This window comes from Oreochromis niloticus, unplaced genomic scaffold (assembly GCF_001858045.2).
Source record: "Oreochromis niloticus isolate F11D_XX unplaced genomic scaffold, O_niloticus_UMD_NMBU tig00001364_pilon, whole genome shotgun sequence".
Lineage (NCBI taxonomy): Eukaryota > Metazoa > Chordata > Actinopteri > Cichliformes > Cichlidae > Oreochromis > Oreochromis niloticus.
Window position 1 is genome coordinate 100,547 of NW_020327366.1, and position 27,056 is coordinate 127,602.

General features: G+C 44.7%; 3 protein-coding genes across 10 annotated transcripts; all 3 read right to left on the reverse strand.

Moving 5' to 3' along the window:
- Positions 1–1,065: 1,065 nt before the first annotated feature.
- Positions 1,066–14,041, reverse strand: LOC109199795 (CST complex subunit CTC1). 4 transcript variants are annotated; one of them, XM_025904391.1, is made up of 25 exons: positions 13,884–14,041; positions 13,569–13,653; positions 13,262–13,361; positions 12,964–13,186; positions 11,881–12,110; positions 11,673–11,802; positions 11,307–11,597; positions 11,104–11,226; positions 10,788–11,017; positions 10,453–10,597; positions 10,177–10,379; positions 9,934–10,103; positions 9,747–9,861; positions 9,193–9,601; positions 9,034–9,123; positions 8,592–8,729; positions 4,589–4,635; positions 4,391–4,476; positions 4,082–4,217; positions 3,725–3,793; positions 3,488–3,650; positions 3,227–3,282; positions 2,964–3,120; positions 1,489–1,609; positions 1,066–1,421 (listed from the first exon to the last, which is right to left on the reverse strand). In XM_025904391.1, the coding sequence occupies exons 1-25, from the start codon at positions 13,932–13,934 to the stop codon at positions 1,330–1,332; spliced, it is 3,660 nt and encodes a 1,219-aa protein (XP_025760176.1). In that variant the 5' UTR covers positions 13,935–14,041; the 3' UTR covers positions 1,066–1,329. The 4 variants fall into 4 exon arrangements, with proteins under 4 accessions (XP_025760176.1, XP_025760175.1, XP_025760177.1 ...); XM_025904390.1 differs by having other exon boundaries at positions 9,034–9,601; XM_025904392.1 differs by lacking the exon at positions 8,592–8,729 and having other exon boundaries at positions 9,034–9,601.
- On the reverse strand, positions 5,310–7,038 carry LOC109199799 (uncharacterized). 4 transcript variants are annotated; one of them, XM_019355130.2, is made up of 4 exons: positions 6,703–7,038; positions 6,471–6,654; positions 6,058–6,340; positions 5,310–5,970 (listed from the first exon to the last, which is right to left on the reverse strand). In XM_019355130.2, exons 1-4 carry the CDS (start codon positions 7,001–7,003, stop codon positions 5,722–5,724), a joined length of 1,017 nt encoding a protein of 338 aa, XP_019210675.1. In that variant the 5' UTR covers positions 7,004–7,038; the 3' UTR covers positions 5,310–5,721. The 4 variants fall into 4 exon arrangements, with proteins under 4 accessions (XP_019210675.1, XP_019210673.1, XP_019210677.1 ...); XM_019355132.2 differs by having other exon boundaries at positions 5,311–5,970; positions 6,471–6,678; positions 6,775–7,038; XM_019355129.2 differs by having other exon boundaries at positions 5,311–5,970; positions 6,471–6,726; positions 6,775–7,038.
- Positions 14,042–15,438: 1,397 nt separating the features above from the next.
- Positions 15,439–21,270, reverse strand: LOC102077454 (uncharacterized). Of its 2 annotated transcripts, none has more exons than XM_019355134.2 (9): positions 21,122–21,270; positions 18,639–18,947; positions 18,372–18,546; positions 18,222–18,278; positions 17,981–18,126; positions 17,774–17,854; positions 17,489–17,673; positions 16,403–16,621; positions 15,439–16,313 (listed from the first exon to the last, which is right to left on the reverse strand). In XM_019355134.2, the coding sequence occupies exons 3-9, from the start codon at positions 18,519–18,521 to the stop codon at positions 15,976–15,978; spliced, it is 1,176 nt and encodes a 391-aa protein (XP_019210679.1). In that variant the 5' UTR covers positions 18,522–18,546; positions 18,639–18,947; positions 21,122–21,270; the 3' UTR covers positions 15,439–15,975. The 2 variants fall into 2 exon arrangements, with proteins under 2 accessions (XP_019210679.1, XP_025760180.1); XM_025904395.1 differs by lacking the exon at positions 21,122–21,270 and adding an exon at positions 19,052–19,105.
- Positions 21,271–27,056: the final 5,786 nt, after the last annotated feature.

Sequence of the window (27,056 nt, forward strand, 5' to 3'; positions counted from 1 at the left end):
CACAATATTAAATATAAAATATAATTAAAACAACATCAGAATGAACAATGAGCTGCTGTTAAGAACTCCCGACGTCCATCCAAGGCCCGATTGTCTTACAGATAAAGACAAAGACAATGTTTCATCCCTCCGTTCTCCTCCTGTTTCACTTTAAACACTGTTTCCATGACAACAACCAATATATATGGAAAAGAACCCGACACCAAAAACTGAACTGTGGAAAAAGTTTTGTAGCAGATAAACTATTAACTTTATGTTATTAATTTTCAGCTCATACCATCATTAAAACATGTTAGAACACGCATGTAGGATTTCACAAATCATCGCTCCTAAATTTAATCGCATCCATAACAATTGTTTGTACGTGTTAGCTTTGAAAACATCACATTCTGTATGTTAGTTGGTTTAGATGAGTGATCTCCAGGATGAAGGATGAATGAGTGCAGAGGCCCGTTTCATGGAGGCTGTTTAAGTGTGATGTAAACCTGGATTAAAAACCCACATTTGAACACATTCATCAGTGGCTGTGACCATGTTGAAGGACTAATGCTGACGTGCTCTGACACTCATTAGCATAGAAAACAAAGTGGTGAAAGCACAGAGCCCTGAGGAGCTCCACTGGACCGCTCTGTTCACACAACTTACATTTAATGATTTTACTTTTATTTACATGTAAAACACCCTCAGAGAGAACAGTTGTTTCAGAGCTGCCAGCTTTATTGGAAAGATGAACTGAAATCATTTAACCTAAAATTGTCCAATTTATGACAAACTAACACGGTGAAATGTTGCAGGATTAAAATGTGTCGATGGATGAACTCTTTCAGTATAAGATCAAATAATACAAAACACATGAAGGTGAGGAGAAATGAATTTTAAAGTAAGTGTGATTTAAAGCAGACTGATTCTTTCCTGGTCAGGCTGAAGCTTTCACCGTCTGACGTCTGTAAAGAAACTGAAACACGTTCACAGTGTTTAGTTTTACTTCACAAACACAGAGAATCTGAACCACAGGCTGTGGGAGTTACACCTGACCCAGAGCCACACGTGTCACACAGCACACCCACCTGTTCGGGTACGTCTCTGATGTGGGCGCCACTCACAGGGATCACTTCCTGTAGAAGGGTCACATGACCTGTTATAGGCCCCTTTGTGATGATGACAGCTCCGCCCCTTTCGTGTGAGGTTAAACCCAGAGAGCTTCGTGTGACCTCTGACCCTGATCATCAGGGTCAGTGAAGGTGAGATACCGTGTGACAGGAGGAGGAACAATAAAGTTTTATTTGTATGAACATGTAGAACATAAAATCAGAACGAAGCAGGTGGAGCTCAGTCAGGGTGGAGGTGCAGACAGGTGAGCTGAAGGGGAGGAGCCAGTCTGGTCAGGAACTCTCTGTCTCCTCGAGTGAACCTCCTCACCTCTGAAACACAAACACACGACTCTGAAGGTTGCAGTCAGGTTGGTCAGGGTGGTGAGGGTGGGGTTACCTTCTGGTCTCTGGTTGGTGCGTTTCCTGCAGGTGAGGCTGAGCGGCCGAATCATGACATCACTGCTGCACAGACACAACAGGAAGTGGAGGAGGAAGTCGTCAGCGTCCCCGTCACACACCTGAGACAGAGACAGAGGTTATGTCACTGCAGACTCACGGCTCGGCCCTGTGGAAACGTCATGCAGGACGTCTGTTTCTCTCTGTGGTGTCCCCCCACAGTGTCCCCCCACAGTGTCCCCACCATGCTGTGTGGACGCTGTTCTTTGGGTTGTAGCTGCATCTTCTTCTCGTTTCACCTCCTCTGACCACAGGACGTTTCAGTCTGCAGGGTCTTTGTCCCGGTCGTCCTCAGCAGTGTGGCTGAAGGTGTCTGCTCTGCAGACGTGGAGCTCTGTGAGCTCACAGTGTGTCCCTGTGCAGCCTATAGAGTCTTTGAGGTCTTTGCTCTGACAGGCTTGTTCTGTACTGGGCGGCTCTTTGACTTTCTTCAGGTTTCACTTCCTGACACTCTGATAAGCTCAGATATCCACAATGTGAATCCTCACAAACGTCTGTTTCTCTCTTTTCACTCAAACCTTCTGACATTTTTACACCGACTGTAAATATGAAGAAAACTCTCAGTTTGAACCTGAGTTTATCCCCAAAAGTTGATAGTGTTCATCTGGACGTAGCGTTTTCAGTATAGAAACTGATCTTTGCAAAGTAAATAACAAATAACATGAATGAGTTAAAACCATAAATGGAAATAAGTGCTCATTAATCATAAAGAGTCTCGTGTCACAGTTTATGGAGTTAAAACGTGTTCTTGTTATTTTAAACAGGACGTCTCAGTTTAGACTCCACATTTGTGTTTTTAGAAACTGTTACTGTTTGATACTAATCTCACTTTCTTATGATTATAATTATTTTCTGCAGTATAGGACAAAAATTAATATTCAGTTAACACAGCTCCACCTGTGGGTGGAGGGTCCCTGTGGGTTCTCCTGGTGTGACCCGAGTCCTAAATGCCTCTCGCTGTCCTGCCCCTCCCCTGTGGTCTCCACCCTCCATGTGAGAGGTGTGGCGTTGCAGTGAACATGAAGCTGGTCAGCCCTGATTACCCTCAGAGCTACACCACCTGCTGCTTCTTCAGGTCGAGTGGGTGGAGTCAGGGGCACGACCTGAGTGTCACTGAAACACACGGGTGTAAGGCCCCTCCCCCCTGTTCACGTGAGCCCAGCATGGGTCCGTCACACCTACAGACTTTTAAAGGTGGAAGTGGCCACGCCCCCAAACCAGTTCAGCAGTAAAGTGTGAGCAGACGGAGCTGTTACCAGGATGCAAACAGGATGTGCCCTTTCACAGTTAAAGCCTCAGAAATAAAAACATGACCCGATCTTAAATTTTTAAAGATGAAATAAAGTTTAAAGACGACGATGAGCACGTGACTCACCTGTGACAGGTAAATATATACACCTGACAGGTGGTACTGACCTGGCTCTGCCCACGAGGGAAGACTCTGATGTGACCTCTGACCCTGAGTGCTCTCTGAAGCCCCTCCCACTGAGCGTCAGCCAATCCCAGCAGAGCACGAACCAGAACAGCTGAGAACCAGACGTGAGCCTCACCTGTCCCGTCATCAATCACCAGCCTGATCGAAGAGCAGAGCGACATGGTTTGATCATGTGACTGTCACCTGACTGATCCAGGTGGTTAACGTGTATCAGCAGGTGAGCTCAACAGGAAGCTGCTCTTACTTTGCTGTGGACTGAAACACTGACGAGGTCGAGTGACACTGAGAGCTGCTGCAGCCCTGAGAGAGAGAGAGCAACAGGTAAACACACACACACCTGAAATCGTGAGCAGTTCACTCCAAAACTACACTTTACTTACGTGCACCAACACTAACACACCACCAACACGCTAACAACACATGAAGCACTCTGAGTACTTTCACTGCACCCGAGAAACTACAACTAAACACATCCTGTACACACTGTGTGTATTTTATGCAGTACCTGTGTGTACACGCTGCCACACAGCGAGCAGCTCCACTGCAGTTGCAGGAACAGGAAACACACCACGTGACCTTTGACCTGTCCCACAGTGCACCTCTGCTTGCTGCTCAGAGCCCACTCACCCAGGTGCATGATGGGAGCAGGAGGAGGAGGCTGGGCCGAGCTGATAGAAACAAAACAAATAAACAACAGCACGACAAACACGTGAACCAGACTTTACCTGCCCTGTAAACTTACCTGGTGTCTCCCAGGGAGACCACAGTTATCGAGCTGACAGGTAAGTACGTGCAGTACACACTTCCTGTCCTGAAACACACACACACAGGTAAACCACACAGGTACATAACCATCGGCATAACTTTGTATTGAACATTGGGGGGTCAAGATCTCTGTCTAAATAAATAAATAAATCTGGGTACATTCCCAGATGATCAAACATGCAACTATTTTACTGGTAACACCTGAAATGAGTAAAGAAGATCAACAGCCTATTTATGCAAGATAATTCATAATTTTATTGGGGGGTTACATTGGTTGGAAATGAGTCCAAATAAAGAGTCCAAACATTTATAAGACTGTCTATGTGTGTCTCACCTGGACAGCCTCCTCTGGAAACCAGACAACAGCAGAGTGTTACCCGGCAACAGGCCAGGTGGGTAGGGGGTGTGGCTTAAGTCCAGGTACACCTGCAGACTCCTCCCAGCTTGGTCACAAAGAGTGAGACGCACACCTGCACACACACATTCAGCTAACAGTCAGACCTGAGACTCATCCCTGAAGCACTGCTGCCTGCAGTTCCTCTAGTGTCCAGCAGAGGCAGCAGTGAGTCAGCCCCCATAGACCCCCATGTTAAAACTTCACAGCAGAAAAAGCCTGATACACAAACCACCTGTGTGTTTGTACCTGAGTGTGTGTGTCCAGAGTGGGCAGTCCTGTTGTTCACACTGATCCTTTCAGACACCACACCCTGAAAACACACCAGCTCTGAACTGAAACACACACACACACACACACACACACCAGTAAGAGTTTAAAGCAGGCTGGAGCTGCAGTTCCTCAGATGGCCACAGGGGGCGACTCAGTGAGGGATGAGCAGTTTACCTGCAGTCTAAGACCTCTGAGACAGACAAGACTGTGGGTGGGACGGCCTGAAAACACAGAGAAGGGAGATGGAAAATGTGACGTCATTCAGGGGTAAAACCACAAAGGATTGTGGGTACGAGTGGCAAGTGTTACTAGCGCACGGCGGCTTTCACATGGAAACAGTCACACAGCGATAAAAAGAAACACAAAAAATGGCAAGAAGCTGTTGTATTATTACAGTTTTTTTTAATTGGTTTGGCACTATTTTCATAACTAAAGTGTGCATTTTCAAATCTCTCAGTACAAAACTCACATTTGATCACATTTGTAACACCACTAGTCATTCTTTCAAATCAGATGTCATGATTTCATTGCATTTGCACATATTTACATTCCACGTAATCATTGTATCAGAACACATGATCACTGTGATATAGTTTGAGAACATTTGCTTTAATCACCCAAACAAAACAGTAAGCTCTTTTTTCAACTTAGTACTTTTACCAATCATTTCATTCAGGAGAAAATAATACAAGGTAAGCGATTCAAATTGTCCTTGGTGATGAATGAGTGTAACTGAACTGTAAAACTGTACACAGCAAATATTACACTTATGTTCAGACATAAAAAAAATTATATAACTATACATATACATATACATACACACAGACACACACACACACATGAAAAAGGGAGAAAAAAAACAAGTCATTTACATAAGCAAAATATATTTTTATTTTATTTTATTCTCATCACTTTTACACAATTAATCAAGCCGGTCATTAACATTGGGCCATAAATTTTCATCAACATCACAGTGGATGTCTTCGTTGTTCAGGCACCGTGGGAAAAATCTCCTGGCATGACGAATCCAGGCTTGACATTGCTCAGCAGTTATATCACCACAAGCTTCACACATGGCTTGAAGAAGGGAGACATGCTCATGGGGATGGCGATCATACACCTTCCACCTCCATGTAGAGAAGAATTCCTCAATTGGGTTGAGGAAAGGGGAATATGGTGGAAGATAGAGGGTCATGAAGCGAGGATGTGTTTGAAACCATTCCTGAACCAGCTGTGCATGGTGGAAGCTGACATTGTCCCACACAACAACATAGACGATGTCTTCTCCCTGACAGGCCTGCTCCAGTTCATTTAAAAAAAACTATCAGGTGTTCAGTGTTGTATGACCCTAGAACTGGTCTACAGCCTACCACACCATCTTCAGATATAGCTGCACACACTGAGATGTTTCCCCCACGTTGTCCAGGGACTTGGATGGTAGCCCTTTGTCCAATAAGGTTACGTCCTCTGCGTCTAGTTTTTGCCAGATTGAAACCGGCCTCATCAACGAAAATATACTTGTGATGATTCACAGCAGCGTCCAGCTCCATCACCCTCTAAAATGATCATTTAGTTAGTTTTTTTTTTACAACTAATAGTTGTCAGTACTGTTACAGTAATTGCATGCCAGTTTAGTGTTGTACCTGAATATATTCTGAACGCAGTTGTTTCACCCGGACATTGTTCCTCTCAAAAGGAACCAAGTAAATTTGTTTCATGGAAACTTGGTGCTTCTTCAAAAGCCGGGCAATCGTTGGAAGGCTAATTGATGGCACATTGGCAAAGGTGTCATTGCTGTTCTCAATAGCCTGTTTGATTTCAGACAGCCGTATGTCATTCCTTGCCCTGACCATTTCCACCACAGCCAACTCCTGCTGGTCAGTCAAAACACGTGGGCGACCACCACCAGGTTGTCTCCTGTTAATTCTGAGGACAATCATATACTGTCAATATTGAAGTATTACCAATCACATTACTGTAAACTGACAATTACATGTTGTTCATCTATACAATAGGGTACTATTTTTTAGAAGTGAAGTTGCTATAGCAGACATACCGGTTTTCTTGGCGAAAAGTTTGGATGATAGAGCTGACAGTTGACCTTTGTAAATTAGGCTGTACCAACCTGGCAGCCTCAGCCATGGTAAAGCCTCTGTTAACCACATGGTCAACAATGATGGCCCGGACTTCATTAGAGATGATGGTGCGTTGTCTTCTGCCTACATTTCTCTGAAGACCACCTCTCTGTCGAGGAGCACCACCACCTCTTCCTCTTTGTCTGTGCCCACCTCTCTGTCGAGGAGCACCACCACCTCTTCCTCTTTGTCTGTGCCCACCTCTCTGTCGAGGAGCACCACCACCTCTTCGATGAAGGTTTCCTCTCCCTACGAGTCTATCCTGCTCCATATTTGAACAGTGCAAAGTCTCAAACACAGTTCTACTTATATGGTAACTAATTGTGATCATCAGGGGGAAACAATTAGCAATTAGTATTTCTAGATTGAAAGCTCTTGCAGCAATGTGTAACTTACAAATGACCAGACAACAATCAGTCAAGTTGAAAATCCATGGACATAATGAATGATTCATTGATTAAACATTAAGATCAGTTGAATTGAATGACAGACAAATGTATTAAACTGAATGATAAGAGATGCAAATCAAAAATTTTATAGGGATAACATTATGAAAGGCAGTAACTGTGAACGAAACATTTATTTAGATGAAACACTTATTTTGTGTAGTGAAAAGGATATTTTGCCATTATGTGTATTGTACTAACACAATTGGAAATATGCTGAAATGTTTGAAAAAGGTGCACTTTTGATGATCTGTTGCGATATAAGTACGAAGAGTTTTGAAAATGTACCAATTGCTTGTGAAAACTGCGCCAAACCAATTAAAAAAAACTGTAACTGCAATAGCCGGTAGCATGACAGCCACGGGAAGCCGACGGGTAAAGAGATCGTTTTTTATCGGATGACGTCGTGGAAGAGAAATTGTTATATATGTGCATATATATGTGCCCAATGGTTGTTTTGAAGCAATCAAGTGATGAATAACTGTTTTCCAGTAAGTTGAGTTCCAGTGGGGGTTTTTTTGTTTGTTTTTGTATTGATTTGTTTTTCACGAAGCAGCTAATAAAGCTGATGGATTTTTACAATTTTGCTTCTCTCTTGTCAGATTCTATAATGGAATGAAACAATAATGCCAGTTATAAATAAAGACAATAAATTGAATGAATTACGAAACACTCATTTTATTTCTATTAGATCTGAAAATGTTGTGTAATACTACAACCTGAAACGACAAATAGATTGTGTTCGACTGTACAGGAGCTAAAAATATTTAACAACAGCTAAATAAATGGTAAATGGGCTGCATTTGTATAGCGCTTTACTTAGTCCCTAAGGACCCCAAAGTGCTTTACACTACATTCAGTCATTCACACACTGGTGATGCTACATTGTAGCCACAGCTGCCCTGGGGCGCACTGACAGAGGCGAGGCTGCTGGACACTGGCACCACCGGGCCCTCTGACCACCACCAGAAGGCAAACATGGGGTTAGTATAGGGGTTAATATAAGGATATTTGGGCAGCCAGGAGGCAGCCTGGGATCGAACCACCGACCTTCTGATTAGTGGCTGACCTACTCTGCAGCCCCAGCTACAGCTGTGAAATGGAATAGTCCAAATCACCAAAGTAAACTGGACCTGGGCTTGTTGCAGGGATCTGAAGTTAATAAACATTTTGGGAGTGTATGCACTAAAACTTAGGACCATATAATAACAAATATGTGCGTGATGAAAGTTGGGCAGCACGCTAACGTCCTTACTCCACTCCTTATGCTCGTATGGGTCTGACCCTTTCACCCCTTTGAGTTTTTTTTCCTTTTCGTCAACTCTGTCTTTGTACAGACCTGCTGTGTTCACCGTCGTTTTGCACATAACTATTTTTGGGGCAAATAAAATGCAAGTAGGGATTAAAACCACAGAATTGATGGTTACTGGTGCTGGAAATGCTAGCGCTTGATGCAGTGTTTTGATTTTTTCCCACTTGTACCCACAATGCAATGCGTGAAAGTCACATGGTCTGTCAATCTCTATAAAAAAAAGTTTAAGGTTCCTGGACGAAGACGGGGAGCAAACCGTGTGTGTGTGTGTGTGTGTGTGTTACCTGTATGCAGGTGGGCAGCAGCAGTGGGCGTGTCAGAGTGTGGAATCTCCAACCACGTCTGACTTGTAGGGTTGACTCAGCGTGGAGATCCACCCCACTGCACCCAGAAACTCCACAGCCAATCAAAACACTGGGATCCTGATTGACAGACACATGGGCCAATCAGCTGCAAGGATTCAGGTCATATCAACTCACAAACAGGAATGTTGGGTATCATCTGCATAGCAGTAAAAATGTAAGCTGTGTTTTGATGATACTGCCAAAAGCAAGCATGTATAATGTAAACAGAACTGGTCCTAGCATTGAACCCTGTGGAACTCCATAACTACAGATAAAGCTGGAAAACGTCTGTGTTCATGTGTACTAATATCAGAGAGCAGAGACCGATGAGGCAAACCTCTGGCCACGCCCCTTAGTGACATCATCAAAGCTGGGTTGATACCTGAGTGTTAGCGGCGATGAGTCTGTAGAAACATCCAGGCTGGAGGACAGGAAACCACCACGTACACACACCTGAGAACACCAGCACCACCTGCACACACACACACGTAACTGTGTATCCAGGTGAGCTCAGGTAAACCCACACAGGTGCGTCTCTCACCTTTCTCTCCTGGTTTTGTTCACTTTCTTTCTCTGCCATTGGTTCATTCTTTGGGTCCCGCCTCCAGCTGACCACTGGACCAATCACAGCAGCTTTCGCTGAGAAGCACAGTCTCAGCCCTGCCTCCTGATCCTCTGCCTCCGCCCCTGTATTCCTCCAGGACACACCCTCCATCTGCTCCACCCTGATCACCATGGAGACATAGGGCCAGGGGTTGCCGGAGTCTGCTTCTTCTTCTTCTCTTCTCTTCCTCTTACTCCCAGCAGTCTCTTCTCCTTCTTCTTCTACTGTCTGCTTCCTGGCAGTGAGGTCCCCTCCTGGCTCCTCCCCCTTGTGTCTCAGGTGTGTCTCCATAGCAACAGATGGACTCAGGATGTGCAGGTGGTCCAGAGAGAGCTGAAGGTAAACCCTGTGAATTGAACCCAGCTTTATTTAACTCATAATGTTTACAACCAGGAAGGAAGCTCACATCCTGAACCAATCAGACACCCTCTTACATCACAGAGAATGGACCAATGAGCAGTCAGCATGCTGCTGGTTGTGTGTGTGTGTACCTGCAGTGTTTGTGTGTGATGAACCTGTCCTGGTCCAGGTGATGGTAGGAGGGGAAATCTGATTGGAGGAATCTCTCTGTCACCATGGTGAACTGCACCACACCCACCAGACAACCTGCAGCACACACACACATTAAAGAATAAAGCTGTGTGTCACTGTGTGTGTGTCTGTGTGCGTGCATTGTACCAATCCAGGCGCTGTTAAAGACCGCCCTCTGCGCTCCCTCCTCCTCCTCGCTGCTCTCCGTCAGCACGCAGGCTGCAGCTCCCGTGGCGTCTCTGAGCTGCATCGAGTGTTTGAACTCAGACGTCTGTGACGGCAGCTCCAGCACGCCGACCAGCAGCAGGGGGCGCTGCCTGACACACAAACCGGCAAAAATCATTGGTACGTAATCACATGACTTCATGTGGGGAGCTGCTGTCACCTTACCTGACAGCGTCTCCACCCCGAGGCTCGGAGGACAGAGTCCTGCAAGACCAGGACAGGAACCCGTTGATCTGGGAGGAGGTCAGGTTGGAGCCATCAGGGGGCAGCAGAGAGCTCAGAGGGGCTGAAGACCAGCAGTCAGTCTGCAGGGACTCCAGGAGCTCCGACACACCGAGGTACCGACGGACCGCTGAGGACACGCTGTACTGCAGGGACACAGAGCACACTGAGCATGCTCCACACTCACCTGTAAGGAAGACAGGTGAGAGTGGGACCTACCTGAGTCACAGGACAGGTGTGAGGCTCGTCCAGCATCTCAGAGTAGATGTCTCTGCGTCCTCGTCCTCCAGCTCTGCTCTGAGTCTCCATCAGCCTCCAGGACAGCAAGCACACACACTGCTGCCTCCACACACCTTGGACCAGACTGAGGACCCAGACCGTGACGAGAGTAAGGACCAAGACCGGGACCAGGAGCAGGACGAGAGTGAGGACCAAGACCAGGAAAAGAACCAGGACCGGGACCAGGAGCAGGAAACAAGCCAGAGCCAGAGAAGGACAAAGGTTAGGCTCTGCTGTCTCTGACTGTGGACAGGTGGTGGTGGGTGGAGCCTCACCTGTGTGCCAGCTGCGAGCTTAGGTGACACGTCCACAGGTAATCGGACACATCTATGTTTCTCTGCAGCAGTAACCTTGGTAACGCCCCATCTCCCGGGCAGCGGTTGTCGGGTGGCGACCCTCCCGCCCTGCTGAAGGCCGTCACCCTCAGGCTGGAGCGCAGGCAGGTGCAAAGCATGCTGGGAGGGAAGTCTGGGCAGGGCCGGTACAGAAAGTGGGCGTGATGCAACTGCAGGAGGAGGAACCATCAAACTTTATTAGTCGTGGCTGCCACGAACACAAACGGGCATGATGATGTCACGTCATGTGACTCACCTCCACTCTGTCTCCCGCCCTCAGCTTCCTCTTTGCCGCCGGCTGATAGGCCACGCACAGACCCACCTTCCCATCCAGCACGTAGAGCCCCGCCCCCTCACTCACAACTTCAGTCACCATGCCCTATCACAGCAGAGGAGGCTTAGTAATCAGCACACAGGTACAAACATGTGGTAGCCAATCAGAGCTCAGAGCGCTCTCACCTGGTAGCTGATGACTTTGGATTGCTTTATCCTCTCAGCTGATTGGTCCAGCTCCACCTCCTCATGCTCTGCCTCCTCACAGTCGTCCTCAGCAGGCTGTGACATCAGCAGCAGGGACTCAGAGTGTGTGTGTTCCTGTGTGTGCGTGTAGTCGGCGTGCAGCTCGGAGCCCTTCGACAAACACAGGATGTTGTTTCCTCTCCAGCCTCGTAGCGCACACACACGTAGAGCTGTCACACACACGCTCTGCCCGACACACACACGCTGAATCCAGCTGAGTCGGCTGCTGTCCTGCACACACACACACACACACTGAGCTTCATCAGGCCTCCCTCCTCACCATCATCATCCTCAGAGAGCTGGTACCTGTACGAGCACGGGCAGCGAGCGCGACTCATCCGTCAGCGTGAAGCAAAAGAAGGTCGTTCCTGCCACGGCCAGCAGAGGGCAGACTGAGCCCACCTCTCCGAACACGCTCAGCCGCTGACCTTTGACCCTGGAGCACACACACACACATCTGTCACACACACACTGCTCAGAAACTCCACTGCAGTTCAGAGGTCATGTGACCCACCTGTGCCTCAGCAGCCTGCCGGCCTCTCCGACTCCCACCACTCCACTTAGCTCCACCCTTCCAGGAGCAGCAGCCAATCCCTGCTCAGCACCAGGACACAACAGGACAGGGGAGCCAATCAGCTCCAAGAAGCCTGCGGCCTCTTCCTGGCCCGATGCATTGTGGGGAATGTAGTTCCAGTGAGGGAGGAAAATGGGACGATCGAGCCACAGGGGCGAGAGAGACAGGCACTGGATGAGAGAGAGAGAGACACGGGTGAGAGAGTGGCGGAGTCCTGGGTGGATGCTGGAAGCCTGTACTGATGATGACAGCTTCATCAGCTCTGATCTGCAGTGATGCTGTTTGTTTTAATAGCTGCATCAGATTAGATGAAACTTTATTGATCCCTCGGGTGCGTTCCTCCGGGAAAGTCGGTTTCCAATAGCCCAGCACCGACAGAGGTTACAGAGTGTGAGCAGAAATATACCAAATATCAGTGGTTCCCTGATAAAAACTTTTTTTGCTGGGCTCTATTACAACATATTTTCTAGTCTTTGGCTTAGAATGAAGTTGGTTTGGAAACATATTCAGCGACGCTTCATCTCCTGCTTTGCGTTTGTGTTGGCGTCCCGTGTTAGCAGTGTCCAAGCACGTTTTTTTGGTTTTTGTTCCCTTTTTATACCGCGCCACCCCTGCAATGCCTCTGCGCCCCCCTAGGGGGCGGGCCCCACACTTTGAGAAGGTCTGCTATATATACACACACATATAAACACAAAGTATTTATAAATACAGAGTATTTATATGTGTGTATATATATAGGAATTAGATTTAATTTACGTTGCACATGAAAACCTGCAGTTTGTTGTACTCTGACCTCGTTACCCATCAGTTCTGACCAGATCCGGTTTAGTGATGCTGCTGTGAAGAGAAGCTCAGAGTCCTGAGAACAAACCAGCTGATGGACGATGACAACGTCAGGAAATGTTCCTCATGTTCAGGGTTTTGGCGTGAACGCTGTCGCCCTCCTGTTACCTGTAGGCCCTCCACTGCTGTGCTTTCCTCTTCCTGCTGGGTTAAGCTTAGGCTCCTCCCCCTCTGACTCACCTCACACATGACGCTGCCGCTGGCGTCCGTCAGCCTGTACTCTCCGTCACGGCCTTCTCTCAGACAGCCAATCAGCAGCAGGTTGACCCTCGGCAGCGCCCTCTGACCCGGCACGGCGAGCTCCGCCTCCCTGGCCCAGGCTCTCTGCTGATTGGTGCTCCAGGACAGGTTGCTGACGCAGGCCAGGTGCTGCTGGGAGACGAGCTCGGAGACGGACAGCAGCCTGCGGACAGACGGGAGGACAGCGGTAAGGTCAGGTCACATGACCTGCTACAGCGATGATGTCAGCGGGTGTTACCTGTAGCTGACAGGTAAGCTGTGGGCCACACACATCTGCTGCTGGATCGCCTGCACCGCACACATGCTCAGATCGAAGAGGCTGAGGTCACCGTGGTTACCTGGGAAAACAAAGTTTAAAAGGTAAACACAAACATAAACAACTGAAGCCCCGCCCACTGAGAACACCTGTGAGGGCAGGTGAGCCCTGCTTTCACTTTTTAAATAATGGTTTAAATAGTATTTGGTTTCATAAGTGAACATCATCATTAAGAATTTAAAGTACAGCTGATTTATCAGCCAGCTGTTTCAAACTAACAGGAACTCACCTGTCTGCGAGGGGGCGGAGCTACACACCACAGGACTCAGGTGTTCAGAGATGAAGGTGAAGATGTTCTTTAACCACAGGGACTCCTAAAGAAACAAAGCAGCAGGTCAGAGGTCACAATAATACATGTAAAACAGTCTCACATCCTTATATTCACTCTTTTCTGTATGGATTTCTGCTTTAGGATTCTCGGAACAGTGATTGGCTGCTGCTCTGCCTTACGTCATGACGCAGGCATTACGTCCGCAGGGCTCTGCATGTACGTAGACTGTTATTTATCGCTCATTTCGGCAAACAGGGACACACTGGGACTCACCGCCTCGGTGCTGGGCTTGACCCGGTCCAGGAGCTCCTGCAGGGGGTCCATGTCTTCGCTCCGGGTGCCGGTTTCTCCCCCTGCTGACAAACTCCCGCTCACGGCTTTCAAACAGCTTCCGGTCCTCCTCCCTCTGACCGTGGCCCCCCGTGTTCCCGCCTCTTACCGTTCATAAAGCCGCCATGATGCCCTGCCGTCCAACTTTGCTTACTTTTGTTCTGTATTTTAAACAAATCATCAAACTTATTAAACTGACTAGTCTCTGCCAACGCAGGATCTCTACCGCGCATGTGCGGAACAGCTTTTCCCTACCGTACATTTCACAATAAAAGCCCTTCACGTCCACATACACTCAACTCTCCTACCTCCTTTCCTAACCACTTTTCCTTGATAAAAACGTTTTGAGGTGGAGGAATGTGTTTAGGAGATGTGATAAGGACTCAGGAAAGGAAACAACTGTGTTTGAACTACAAAACGATCACGCAACTCCAGCCCAGCGTGCTCTCAGCCTGATTAGTGCAGGTGTCTGTGAGGAACTTTCTTTTATTATGAAAGGGTCAGACTTCCTGCTGAGGCTCAGGGTCATGTGACTGACAGCAGCTTTTGCAGCTCACCTGACGCCACAAGGTGTTTCCTTTTCAGGAGGATGACACCTTGTGCGATCCTCGGAAATCTCAAACAAAAACACATTTCTGTCAAGTGGAAACGTTTTAAAACACATTTTTGGGGTTGCAGAGTATAAATACAGATTTAATTGAAGGTTTGTCACAGTTTTTTGTTCAGTTTTTATCCAGGCTGGGGGTGTCTATGTGGAAAAATAGAGCATGGATGAGCGCATCTGTGCACACCAGTAATGCAATTTAAGATTAGGGAATTGTAACCCCCTCTTTCATACGGCAGGTACAACAAGCCTTCATCAAGTCCATATCTGGGGAGAACGTTAAATAAATCTGACCAGTCTATTCTGTCCAAGGCCTGACGAGCGTCCAGTGATAATGAAGCTGCATCGTTAGCATCAAATCTCTCATGAATTATATCAGAACCCTTCTTATATTGTGAAACCCTTGATGCTTTGGTACAAAGCAAATCAAATGTGCGATCCGAGGGTCTAATCTTCAGGCTAAACATTTAAAGTATTTTAGTGTCAACCCCCGTCAGACTCTAAATGATGAGTGTTCTGCAGGAGGTTCACCAGGTTTCACAGTACTCACTGCCTGTCCCTCAGTGGGTGGAGAGCCTCATTTGGTCAAATCTGAAATAATTCCTGTAACAAAGCCTGTTTTTAATGATGTGGCATGGATGTTTTTGTTAATTACGTTAAATGTGGTCTCCAATATTTTTATGAAAATGACCATAAAAACATTAGTTTGGTGTTTGAGGGTTCAAGTTGAGCTGGGTTTACACACAGTGGTGTGAACCTGAAGTTAAGCTCAGGGCCACATTAGTGTTGGGCTGAAAGTAAAGAGTTCAGGTTAAAATGAAGTGTTTGGCTGTTCTGATTGGAAATCTCCAACTAGGGTTGATGATCATCAGTAACTGCAGAGGCCTGAGGTGCTCGGTGGGGAAACTTAGTGAGTGTTGTTGGCAGCAGCAGGCTGAGCCTGTCAAGGTTGGAGCCAATCAGAGAAAGTTTGAGCCCTGAAGTCTCCACTGCAGCTGTCACCACAGGGTTTGGTATATAAAGGCCTGTGAGGGAGATTGATTTCTGATTGTGTTAATAATAGTTTTTATTATCGGTAAAAAACAACAACAGTGGTTTAGTTATCAGGGACATAAGCATCATGTTTAAATGCTGCATGAGAGCTCACATTTTTACATGTTTTTAATCAGAAAAGGTCAAACAAAACAAAAAACAAAGACAACTCAAGTCAAATGTCCAGTCGAAGGATTTATGGGTGACTCCATCAGGGATGGACCGAGTTAACCTGCATTTCACCTCTGAGAAAGATATATGGAGCCACAGCTGGACTGGACATCGATGGTGTTTTTTAGTTTTTATGGCCCATGTTTATATGAAATACACTATATTAGAGTCATGTCGGTATGGGCAGATATCCAAATGTAGGATAGGACATAAAACACGGCGCCATCTCTAGACTCCATAGTCCCACAGGAGTTCCTCTCCAACCGCGATGTCCCTCAGGGCGATGAACAGCACACTCTCACGAGGACCAGCAGGGAAGTTCATTGTGAACCTTTGTGGCTTCACGTTTGGATTCCTTTGGCAAAGGTTGATGTGCCTTCCACAGGAGTCCTTGTGCAGGTGGCAGGCACAGGGGGACGCAGTGGCATCAGCCCTGTGGCACTCGTCCCTGTAGAAGAAGAGAGACCCCGACTGCTGCCTCCGATTCCCTGCAGCTTTGGTGATGCACGTCCCGTGGTAGTCGCAGACGACGTCTCCTTTGTTGAAAGGCATCAGGGCGATCACACCTGTGAGCAAACAGGAAGTCATCATAAGCTCTTTAGAAATGTTGACTTGCTGTCAAAGAGGGTGTGGTCCAAACCATAGGTGCATTTACCTTTGCCCTTTTCCTCCCTAAAGTCCTTCAAAGCCAGGCCCTTCCATTTGTGCTCTGAAATCGAGGACATGAGGGACTGGCTGTCCTGGATCCTGGGCTGTGGAGCAACCCAGGCCTGTAGGACGGCATCAACAGTGGGCTTGTTGGTGAACCAGGTCTCCTTATCTAATGCCATCTGTACTCTTGCACGCTGAGGGGCGTTACCTCTTCTGACACACCCTGTCCCAGAGCGAGACGTGAGGAATAATGCAAATAAACCATATGTATCTGTCAATCATATATATTTGAACCTCTGTGATGTGAAGTATTACTGAGCTATTTGTATATATTAGAGCCAATGTTCCCTCTAATTTTTCATGTGTCTGAGCGAACACACAAACTCCCTGAGCGATCCCTTGGACCACTGTGAGCGACATCAGACGTGTGCACTGTGGTCACGGCGGCATCTAATATGCCAAGTTACATGGTTTATTAAAATAATCAAATTACAGCATTCACATTTATGTTAGACTACTTTTAATTAACTGCTTTAGCCCACTTACAATGAAAATGTAAAAAAAAATCTAGTCATTGACCTGTGTAGTATGTTAACACTATTGGAAGTAAAAATAACTTGAACTCCAATTTTGAAAACACAACTTTCTTTTTTTTTTCTTTCATAAAGCTCTGACTTGTATTATGAGTCTGTGGTCTGGGAGAGAGTCTGTAACTCTGTCTGCCAAATACAGTATATAATGACCAATGTTGGGCAATTAATTATATAGTTACTTCTTCAAAAAAGTAACTCAGTTTGGCAAACAACGAAGTTTTTTGCAGCTGGACTATGGGATAAGGTGGCATCGTTCTAATACAATATGAGAGCAGCCAGTCACTTACTGACTAACACTGCAACGCAGAATTGTTAAAGTATTAATTTTAATTTCAATTCAGGTTAGATTTTTTTTTTGTGCGCAACGCAGATTTTCTGTGCGCAGAGACCGTGCCAGCAGTGCGCAATTGCGCACGTGCGCAGCTTAGAGGGAACATTGATTAGAGCTGTAAATAATGGAGGCAGAGCGTCCATTAGCATGACGTGCCCGGGCTTACCGAGGATGTGCTGAACTCTCTGCTTAAGCTGAAGCTCCCTCCGCTTGTGGTAGTGGGCTCGGTAGTGTGGAAAACCAGCCTGTACACAGCGGCGTTTTGAAGGTGGCTCTCCTTTTAGTGTTACTGGGAAGGTCCGCTGGAAGGCATCCCATTCTCTGAGAGGTAGGCGCTTTGTGGAAGTGGACCTACACAGAGTGAGAGAGAAATCCACCAATAGTGTGGATGTGGAACCTTGTAAGGCAGGTTTTCTTGTGCTAGTGGGTAACATAAAAAAGAAAAGCTTACCTGGCCTGTCCCGAGGTTTCTGCTCCTGCTGAGTGTGACGCTGACCCAGCTGCAGGATGCTCAGTGTCGCTGCGCAGGTATCTAACCAAATTAGAAAGGTGAAGCAGTTATACATCTACCAACAAACGCAGCAACACATGTGGCTGAGTGGTGAGACCACACGGGCAAAGTTTTGCCAGTATGGATCCAGTGGTGTGCAGCACTCACCTGGCCCTCAGGCGCCCTACATCTAATCCTGGGTTGGTCAGAGGGACCCCACCTTCTCCCAGGAAGAACCTGCCCCCGTCATCACTGCCAGCTCTTTGGTTTCGTAAGGACACTGGGCGGATGTTCTTAAAGTAGCACTCCAACAGCTGCAGAGACAAGAGCCATCAATGATAACTATAAATCACCTCCCAGGGTCCATACAGAGCAGGAAGAGAGTCGCTGCTGAGAACAGAGGACGTACTTCTTCTTCCTGGATGGTCATCCTCAAGCTTTCCCTTCGCTCCATCCAGTCCTGCACCTGTGTGTGTGGGACAAAGTGTTGGAGCTTAGGGTGATGCACACTTACATCAATTATCACTTAGAATTTACTGTTTTTGTTGGCGGCGCTTACAGAAAAATCCTGAACAGCACTTGATGTCAGTCCGTGCTGTAATATCAGGATGGCCTCGCAGTACTGCCTGAACGTTGTCATGGCAACGTTGGGGATGCAATCACCACCTGCAAGCTTTTGGTGGAAATACTCGATGTCCTTTTTAGCCATGGCGAGGACTTCCTTCTTATCAGACCTGTTGCAAAGGTGACGGCAGTAAGACGGTGTTGGAAGTGCGTATGTGTCATGCAGTATGTGTGAGCCAGAGTGGCAATAAGCTCATCAGACCTCGGTGTTGGCAGCACTGTTGGCCAGGTTTGGGGAGCGTCTGTGAAGATAAAGCCACGACTCTGAAGGCGACTGCAGAGTTTGATGCAAGATGTTGCGTCCTTGCAAAACTCCTGCAGCTCCGAGATGCTCTAGAGTCGACCTTCCCTGGAAAACAGCTCCTGGGAGGCAGTAGCTCTGGAAGCTTCTTGCTCCCTCTCCTGTGCTGTGCCGTCTTTCAGGCACACTTTGCTCAGGTGAGTCGAAATGGACAGCTGGGGCTCGTTGCACAGCAGGCAGTACACAACGTTTTTCTCCATGTTGTTTGGACTGCAAATACAGAGACAAGCTCTACATATCACTTTATAGCACCAGTAGCATGTCTCTGTATGATGCAAAGCTAGCTATGTCGCTACACTGGACACCAAACCTACTTTAAAACTGAACCTTTGTTGATCCTCTGCTGTTTCTCCAAAGCACACAATGTTCTGCACAAATACATTTAGCACATGTATAAAACATGCACGCACACGAGCAGTTTGTTCAGCTTCATAGAAACCAGTTTCTTGAAGGCACGCGGATTTTCTGAGTGGAACACTAAATGGTAGTGATGGCCCGCTTGATGCTGACGCTCCGGAGCGTGTGTCGAAAAAAACAACACACTGGTTCAGAAGCACTGTGTCGAGGTTTGCTTCGTTTGGCAAAAGTCACGTGACCAGTGACGTCCGAAGCTTCATTACGCACGTAACTGCTTCGGTACCTGATTCAAATTGAACGAAGTGAATCATTTGCGGGATTTGTGGAGTGTTTTGATGGTGGCCGATAGCGAACCACTGATCATTCTACTGAGAGATTTGGTTCTGTTGTGTGGGAGTATTTTGAGTTGATTCTCGTCAATCGGGTGGGTTTTCCAGCTTTGTGTTCTGGCCGTTTGCTTTTGTTTTGTGCGTGTTTATTTTATCTGAAAACGGGAAAAACTTAAAATGTCAAAAATCTGCTTTTCATAATATAAATATCATTACATAACTTTAGAAAAACATCCATTTGACTCGTAACATTTAATGTTACAAAAAGATATATTTTATTTTAAAAAATAATCTTAAAATGTTAGTCTACAAAATGTGCAGCAATTTAATTTATTTATTCTCTTTGGCTGATAGTTTGTGGAGCCATAACTGCATCTCTACCAGTTTTTCTGCACTCCAGCCTCTTCTATGCCATGTGAAGGGATTTTCCTTAAGGCAGGAGAAATTATCTCCACGAAAAGGAACAGGTTCGGCCATCGCACAGTGCAACAAATTTTCTTCTTAAATAAAAATGAAAAAGGGTTACCTTAAATGCATCATGGTTTTAATTTGTAAGTTCATAAGCATTTCCTTTTCCATTTCACAATCAATTCTACCCCCAGGTCAAAAATATGTATAGGAAAATTTCCCTAATATAATATTATTTATAAATATACCCGTCTAGCGATTAATTGCATAAGTACATGCAGGCAGGACCTCACAGCAGAAGCATACTGCATAATGTGTTGTACATTATTATATGCATGTTATATGTAACGTGGTATTTTTCAATTATTGTATTTACCAACATCAAGAAGTCACAAGCAAAGAAAGACCACATCATGGTGCATGTTCAAACAAGAAAAGTTTACTGGGCAAAATTATTTATTAAACAAATAAACCACATTTTTAACACCAAAAAATACGCGTTCAAAGCAACACAACAGCAGCCCAATATCAGACAGAATTCCACTCTGTAGAGTTGGCAATCATTATGAAGCAGTTGGTTTTATTTTGTGGATTCAAGCTGCTCTTCATACTTTTGGCCACCAGATGTCACCAGAGAGGACTGTGTTGAAAAGCTTCGAGTAATGAACCGTTTTTCAATACAAGCTTCAGAAAGCTTCATTTGGCCATCACTACTAAATGGCCTGTATTTATATAGCGCTTTACTCAGCCCCTAAGGACCCCAAAGCGCTTTGTACTACATTCAGTCATTCACACATTCACACACTGGTGATGGCAAGCTACGTTGTAGCCACAGCCACCCTGGAGCGCACTGACAGAGGCGAGGCTGCCGGACACTGGCGCCACCGGGCCCTCTGAGGCAAAAAATGGGGTTAGTATCTTGAGGTTCAAGTGGAAGAGCGAAGCGCAAGTACGGAAGCCGAGGGGTTGTCACATGATTCGGAGAGCATTGTGGCATTGAAGGCTCAGCCAATCAGAGCCAGCGGATTTCGTTACGCGGGCATTTTGCCGTAACACGGGCAGAAATATTGCCGTTCAGTGCCTTCGTAGCTTGAACTTTTCGTAAGTCGGGGTTCCACTGTATTCTGCTTCTAGCCAAGTCAGTTAGCATTAGCATCAATCCACCTGCAGCCTAAACCCACAATGTACACACAATGACCCGCATCCTTTACCGAGATGTGCGAATGACCAAACAACATCCTGTGCTGTGAGGTGTGCCGTGCACATTCATTGTAATGCGTGTTTACTAACCTGAGGCAGTGAACCTGCTGTCAGCCTGGGTGACAAGTGGACGAAAACACAATAATCTTCTTTAAACCGTGAACACAAAAGACACACATGCTGTGCTAGCGTTAGCTTCCCAACAGGAAGTTCTTTCTGTGAAATTCTTCTTCTGCGCCCAAAACACTGCTCGGTACCACCGCCGCGCTCTGCGCCCTCTAGTGTCCGGATGTAGAATTGCATTTTAATGTCTGAAACTCATAATCCAACAAGCGGCGACAGGTTTTTGCAACGTGTTTTTAAATTACCGTAAATTTTGAACCGTTCGGTCAATTGAAACTACTCCAATTGTTTCTGAAAGCAGAGACTCTGCGCTTTAAGTCAAGTCAAGTCAAGTCAAGTTGGCTTTATTGTCACTTCAGCCATATACAGTTTGTACACAGTGGGGCGAAACAGCGTTCCTCCAGTGCCAAGGTGCTACATGCAACATAAATTTACAACATAAATTAACAGAAAATCACTAAACTAGCTAACTACAGACAGGACAGACTGACCTAACATAAATTACAACATAAATTAACAAAAACTAACTATAACTAAAACTAACCATCTAACTAGGTAAGTAGTGCAAAGGAAACCGTAAACATACTTGGTAAGTAGGTAGTGCAGGAACAGTAAACATAAAAATATTGTGCAAAAAGAGCATTTACAGATTGATGTGTAAGTCCAGTCTCAATGCTTTGAGGTAGTTGAGTTGAACTGATTGATAGAGTGTGTGTGTGTGTGTGTGTGTGTGTGTGTTTATCAGTCCAGTCCCTTTTTGTTGAGGAGACGGATGGCTTGTGGGAAGAAGCTGTTGCACAGTCTGGATGTGTGTGCCCGAATGCTTCGGTACCTTTTTCCAGATGGCAGGAGTGTGAAGAGTGTGTGAGAGGGGTGTGTCCAATCAGCCACAATGCTGGTGGCTTTGCGGATGCAGCGTGTGGTGTAGATGTCCTTAATAGAGAGGAGAGAGACTCCGATGATCTTCTCTGCTGTTCCCACTATCCGCTGTAGGGTCTTGCGGTCCGATATGGCACAGTTCCCAAACCAGGCAGTGATACAGCCGCTCAGGATGCTCTCGATAGTTCCTCTATAGAAGGTGGTCAGGATCGGTGGTGGAAGCTGGGCCTTTCTCAGTCTTCTCAGAAAAAAGAAACGATGTTGGGCTTTCTTGTGCAGGAAGCTGGTGTTGAGGGACCAGCCGAGGTCTTTCTCCAGGTGGACGCCCAGGAATTTGGTGCTGTCGACGATCTCCACAACTTTAGTAACTTTTGTATTTAACTTTAGCGTGAATGTGCATGCACAGTTTGTTTAGCTGATAGAAAAGTCACATATGAAATTACCTGATACTTGTAAAAACACCAAAGTTAGCTGGTTTACTCTCGCTGTAGTTTCTCCGTAGGGTTACATCCACCTGGAAGTATGTCTGTGAAGGTTCTCAGTTATCCAGCTCAGCGTAGTGTAAGGAGCTACTGATGGAGAGTCCCACATTTAAGCCATATGGGAGTGTCCCCAAGAGGGCCATGGACCCCTAATCATCCTCTACCTAATCATCCTCTACCTAATCATACAAGCCGAGGTGTGAAGATAACAAAGCTAGCAGGCAGGTTGGCACCTTTGTCTCTCATGCATGAAGAGAGACGCCTCTGAAAAGGCCTCCAGGCCTCTTTAAGTGCAGTCACACCTAACAAAAACGGATAAAACTGGATTATAGATGTTCAACGATGGTCGCTCACACAGCACAAAAGCATTGCACATCTGCCTTTCACGAGCTGCTCCTCCTCTGCCTCACCTCGTGCTGTCATCCTGGGTTTGCATTGAAAGTATTCCCCACCTAAGTAGGCTGCCATTCCCAGAATATTCCCAGGTCTCTATCTTACAATAAAACACAGACCTATCTCTCCTTCCTCCTCTTCCTCCTTCATCCTCTCTGAAGATCCAGAAAAGGAGTCTCTACTCCCTGTCAAAATTAGGGCTTAAAAAGTTTTCTCCCCCAACAAAGATTAAACCATAAACTGGGAGGGCTGGGTTTGTTTGCTCTCACTGGTCTGATCGAGCATCCCTGATGTTTCACACTGGTTACCAGTTCTTCAGAGGGAAAAACACAGGTGGGAACAGAAGAGAAACAAGGCATAAGTCCACACTCCCCACTCTGAATGGCACACACGAGATTCTTTGAATCCAAAGCAGTAGCGGTTTTTGATACGGGCGACACGGGCGGTTGCCCGGGGCGGCATCGTGGTGGGGTGCGGCAAAAAAAAATGCTCATACTCATGCTGCCCCTACAGCAGCCAGCGCATAGTGGGAATCACCCATATGCTGGGAGTGAGGGCGCCCTCCGTTTGCGAGCTGCGCCTGCTGCTTGCGGCTCAGAGAGGAGAGGGTGGGGTGGCGGGGGATTCTCTGACCGGCTGGAGCAGCGTCTAACAACCAACTTGCAAAATAAAACAAAATAAAAACAAACCAACAAACACGAAAACACCAGACATCATGATACAGACTAATAATTTGCACCGATGTTTTTCAAAATTCTGTATGCTAAAGGTGAGCGCGAGAGCCCTCGATGCACCTGCTGCTGCTGAAGTCAAAGTAAACTTTATTGTCATCTCTGTTACATACAGTCCAGTATAGAGAGAGACGAGATGACGAGGCTCCAGTTACAGCAGTGCAAATAAACAAACAAATATAAGAAGAGTAAGAAAATAAATATACACTTTAGGACTTGGGGTAAAGGGATCAATAACAATTTATAATGTACAGTTTGATGATTTAAAGTCTCACACACAACCTGTCGAAAGGGGAGGGAGGCCCTGCTGCTTCCAAATAGAGCACATTTCATTCATAATGTTGTAAATCCAAGTTCAATCATGTATTCATGATTTGAATCCTGGGTTGTGTGAAATCTCAGAAATGAACCTTAGACAAAGTGAATCTGTGAACTAAGGTGTAGGTCTGTTAGGTTATGTTGTGGTGATCCTCGGGTTGAGGGATGGGTGTTCATACTGGAGTGCAAAATTAAAACCAATGGAAGATGGACAAGAAAAGTTCAAAGCCATCAGGTGGTTAGTTTAGAAAAAATAGAAAAGAAGAGGAGGAGAAAAGAGCAAAAGATACAGGTAAGCAGATGTGTCTTTGGATAATGGCAGGTCATCCTCAAACAGTCAGAATCAGAATACTTTATTAATTGCTAAGGAAATAATGTGGGTTACAGTTGCTCCAAGAAGAAATGGTAAAGATAGTAACAGTAACAGACTAAACTCCTAACAATACATTATGTTAAAGATTTTAATATTAATTAGTCATTGTCAATTGTTGATTTGTCCTGTTCTCATTGTATGAAGAATCATGATGGCTGCTTGGTAGCTGTTTGCATACTCTCCCTCTCTTCATATGAGTGTGTGGACAACAGTTTTATGTTAATGTACAATCCTTAATATGTTTTGTGTGTGTGTGGGGGTATGTGTGGGGGGTGGGGGAGTGTTCGCCCAGGGCGCTGAACAGGCTAGGACCGCCACTGATCCAAAGAGAGCTTGCCTGCAGTTGGTCACACCGTTCCTCTACGTGGATTAGATGCCATGCATCTATGCAGTGAGTAACACACCAGTTTCTCAGAGGGCAATTTGACCTTCCCCTCTAATTCTGCTCTCATTGAAATGTCACACAAACTTTTTTTTTCCCGAGAGCTTGAAAATGCAAAATCTATGCTGCAGAACGTGTGAGGCAGATGGTAACTTGTTCTGTGCAAGAAATCACCCTCTGGCCAGCTTTCTGTTATGGCCTCTATCACTTCAAAAAATACTGTGGGATCTAAAAAATAGATTTTTAAGTGGCTACTCTCATATTGAAGTTTAATTGACCAATGATTTGCATTTAAAATCTGTACGAACTCTTTAAAGTGTCTTCCACATGCACCCACACACCATAGTTCATGGTGGAGAAGAGCTGCTCTAGTGCGTTTTACTCCCTGAAGTCGTATGAATGGCAAACTACACTCACTGGCAGCAGCATAGGCACACTTAAGATTTCTTCTGACATTTTCGCTCTCTAGTTCTAATTGTCATCATCAGAGGCTCCATAGTCAGAATAAATAACACTGGAGATAACGGGCACCCCTGATGAGTGGAACGCTCCAATGTGACACGTTTAAAAAGTATTGTTACAAAAGTTGAACCTATCTGAGAAAATGATTTCCAAATACATACTTTGGGAGAACGTTAAATAAATCTGACCAGTCTATTCTGTCCAAGGCCTGACGAGCGTCCAGTGAAATAATATATGCATATATTATTTCACTGTGAAATAATATATGTATATATATACATATATATATATATATATATATATATATTATTTCACTGTGTGTGTATATATATATATATATAAATAATATATATCTATATATCTATATATCTATATCTATATATATATATATATAAATATATATATATATATGTATGTATGTATGTATATATATATATATATATATATATATATATATATATATATATATATATTATGGAATGCCGTTTAGGAAAATATTATATATATATTACAATCAAAGTCTGAATATATAGAATGAAGCTTGAATATATAGAATGAAACTTGAATATATAGAATGAAACCTGAATATATAGAATGAAACTTGAATATATAGAATGAAACCTGAATATATAGAATGAAACCTGAATATATAGAATGAAACTTGAATATATGGAATGAAACCTGAATATATAGAATGAAACTTGAATATATAGAATGAAACCTGAATATATAGAATGAAACTTGAATATATAGAATGAAACTTGAATATATGGAATGATCTTCTGAATATATTGAACGAAACGTGAATATATAGAATGATCTTCTGAATATATAGAATGAAACTTGAATATATAGAATGAAACCTGAATATATAGAATGAAACTTGAATATATAGAATGAAACCTGAATATATAGAATGAAACTTGAATATATAGAATGAAACCTGAATATATAGAATGAAACTTGAATATATGGAATGATCTTCTGAATATATTGAACGAAACGTGAATATATAGAATGATCTTCTGAATATATAGAATGAAACTTGAATATATAGAATGAAACCTGAATATATAGAATGAAACTTGAATATATAGAATGAAACCTGAATATATAGAATGAAACTTGAATATATAGAATGAAACCTGAATATATAGAATGAAACTTGAATATATGGAATGATCTTCTGAATATATTGAACGAAACGTGAATATATAGAATGATCTTCTGAATATATGGAATGAAACGTGAATATATAGAATGATCTCTGAATATACATGCCAGATGCTTCGGTTATTAGTAAATTTGGTTGTGTTCATTAGTGGGGGGTTTTGGTGCCAGACACTAAAAAATTGTGAAATATCACAATATTGAAAAAGTTCCAAGGCTATTATTTAGGTAAAGGTTGATAAGACTGGTTTTATCTTCATATTCCTTTGTGCCATTTAAATCTTAAAAGTAGTCAAATAAAGTGCTTAAAATATACTTTTCTTTAACGGCAAACCATACTTGTCACAGTAAAAAAATGTCACACTATATGTTACATATCATGGTATGATGTACTAATTTATCTGTTATTAAACACGAATTGTGATTCTTTTATTAAATAAAATATCTGTTATACATTTTTAACTATCAAACAGAGAAATGTTTGTATTTAAACTCTTACAGGCTGATATTTGGAAAAAAAAAGACACATAAAAGGTAGGAACACAGAACACTTTATTTGTGTATTTCCAGTACCCAGAGGAAGAAAAGAGTATTCTGTAGTAACAGGGCAACACTGACCTTAAAAAAAATAAAGAAAAGAAAAGAAAGGTAAAAAACAAACAAAATACAATTAGCCTGTCTAATCAAGTAAACAAATTCCTTAAACATTCCC

Excerpts from the sequence above, each read along its gene's own strand:
- LOC109199799 (XM_019355128.2), bottom strand. The coding sequence starts at position 7,003 with ATGAATCATTCATTATGTCCATGGATTTTCAACTTGACTGATTGTTGT. Across the intron at positions 6,341-6,470 it reads ACTTTTCGCCAAGAAAACCG|AATTAACAGGAGACAACCTG; the intron begins GTATGTCTGCTA and ends GATTGTCCTCAG. Across the intron at positions 5,971-6,057 it reads TGCGTTCAGAATATATTCAG|AGGGTGATGGAGCTGGACGC; the intron begins GTACAACACTAA and ends TGATCATTTTAG.
- LOC109199795 (XM_025904390.1), bottom strand. The coding sequence starts at position 13,934 with ATGGACCCCCTGCAGGAGCTCCTGGACCGGGTCAAGCCCAGCACCGAG. Across the intron at positions 4,636-8,591 it reads TGCTGCCCACCTGCATACAG|GCCGTCCCACCCACAGTCTT; the intron begins GTAACACACACA and ends CTGTGTTTTCAG. Across the intron at positions 3,283-3,487 it reads GTGGCAGCGTGTACACACAG|GGCTGCAGCAGCTCTCAGTG; the intron begins GTACTGCATAAA and ends TCTCTCTCTCAG.
- LOC102077454 (XM_019355134.2), bottom strand. The coding sequence starts at position 18,521 with ATGGCTAAAAAGGACATCGAGTATTTCCACCAAAAGCTTGCAGGTGGT. Across the intron at positions 17,855-17,980 it reads GTAGGGCGCCTGAGGGCCAG|ATACCTGCGCAGCGACACTG; the intron begins GTGAGTGCTGCA and ends TAATTTGGTTAG. Across the intron at positions 16,314-16,402 it reads TAGGGAGGAAAAGGGCAAAG|GTGTGATCGCCCTGATGCCT; the intron begins GTAAATGCACCT and ends GTTTGCTCACAG.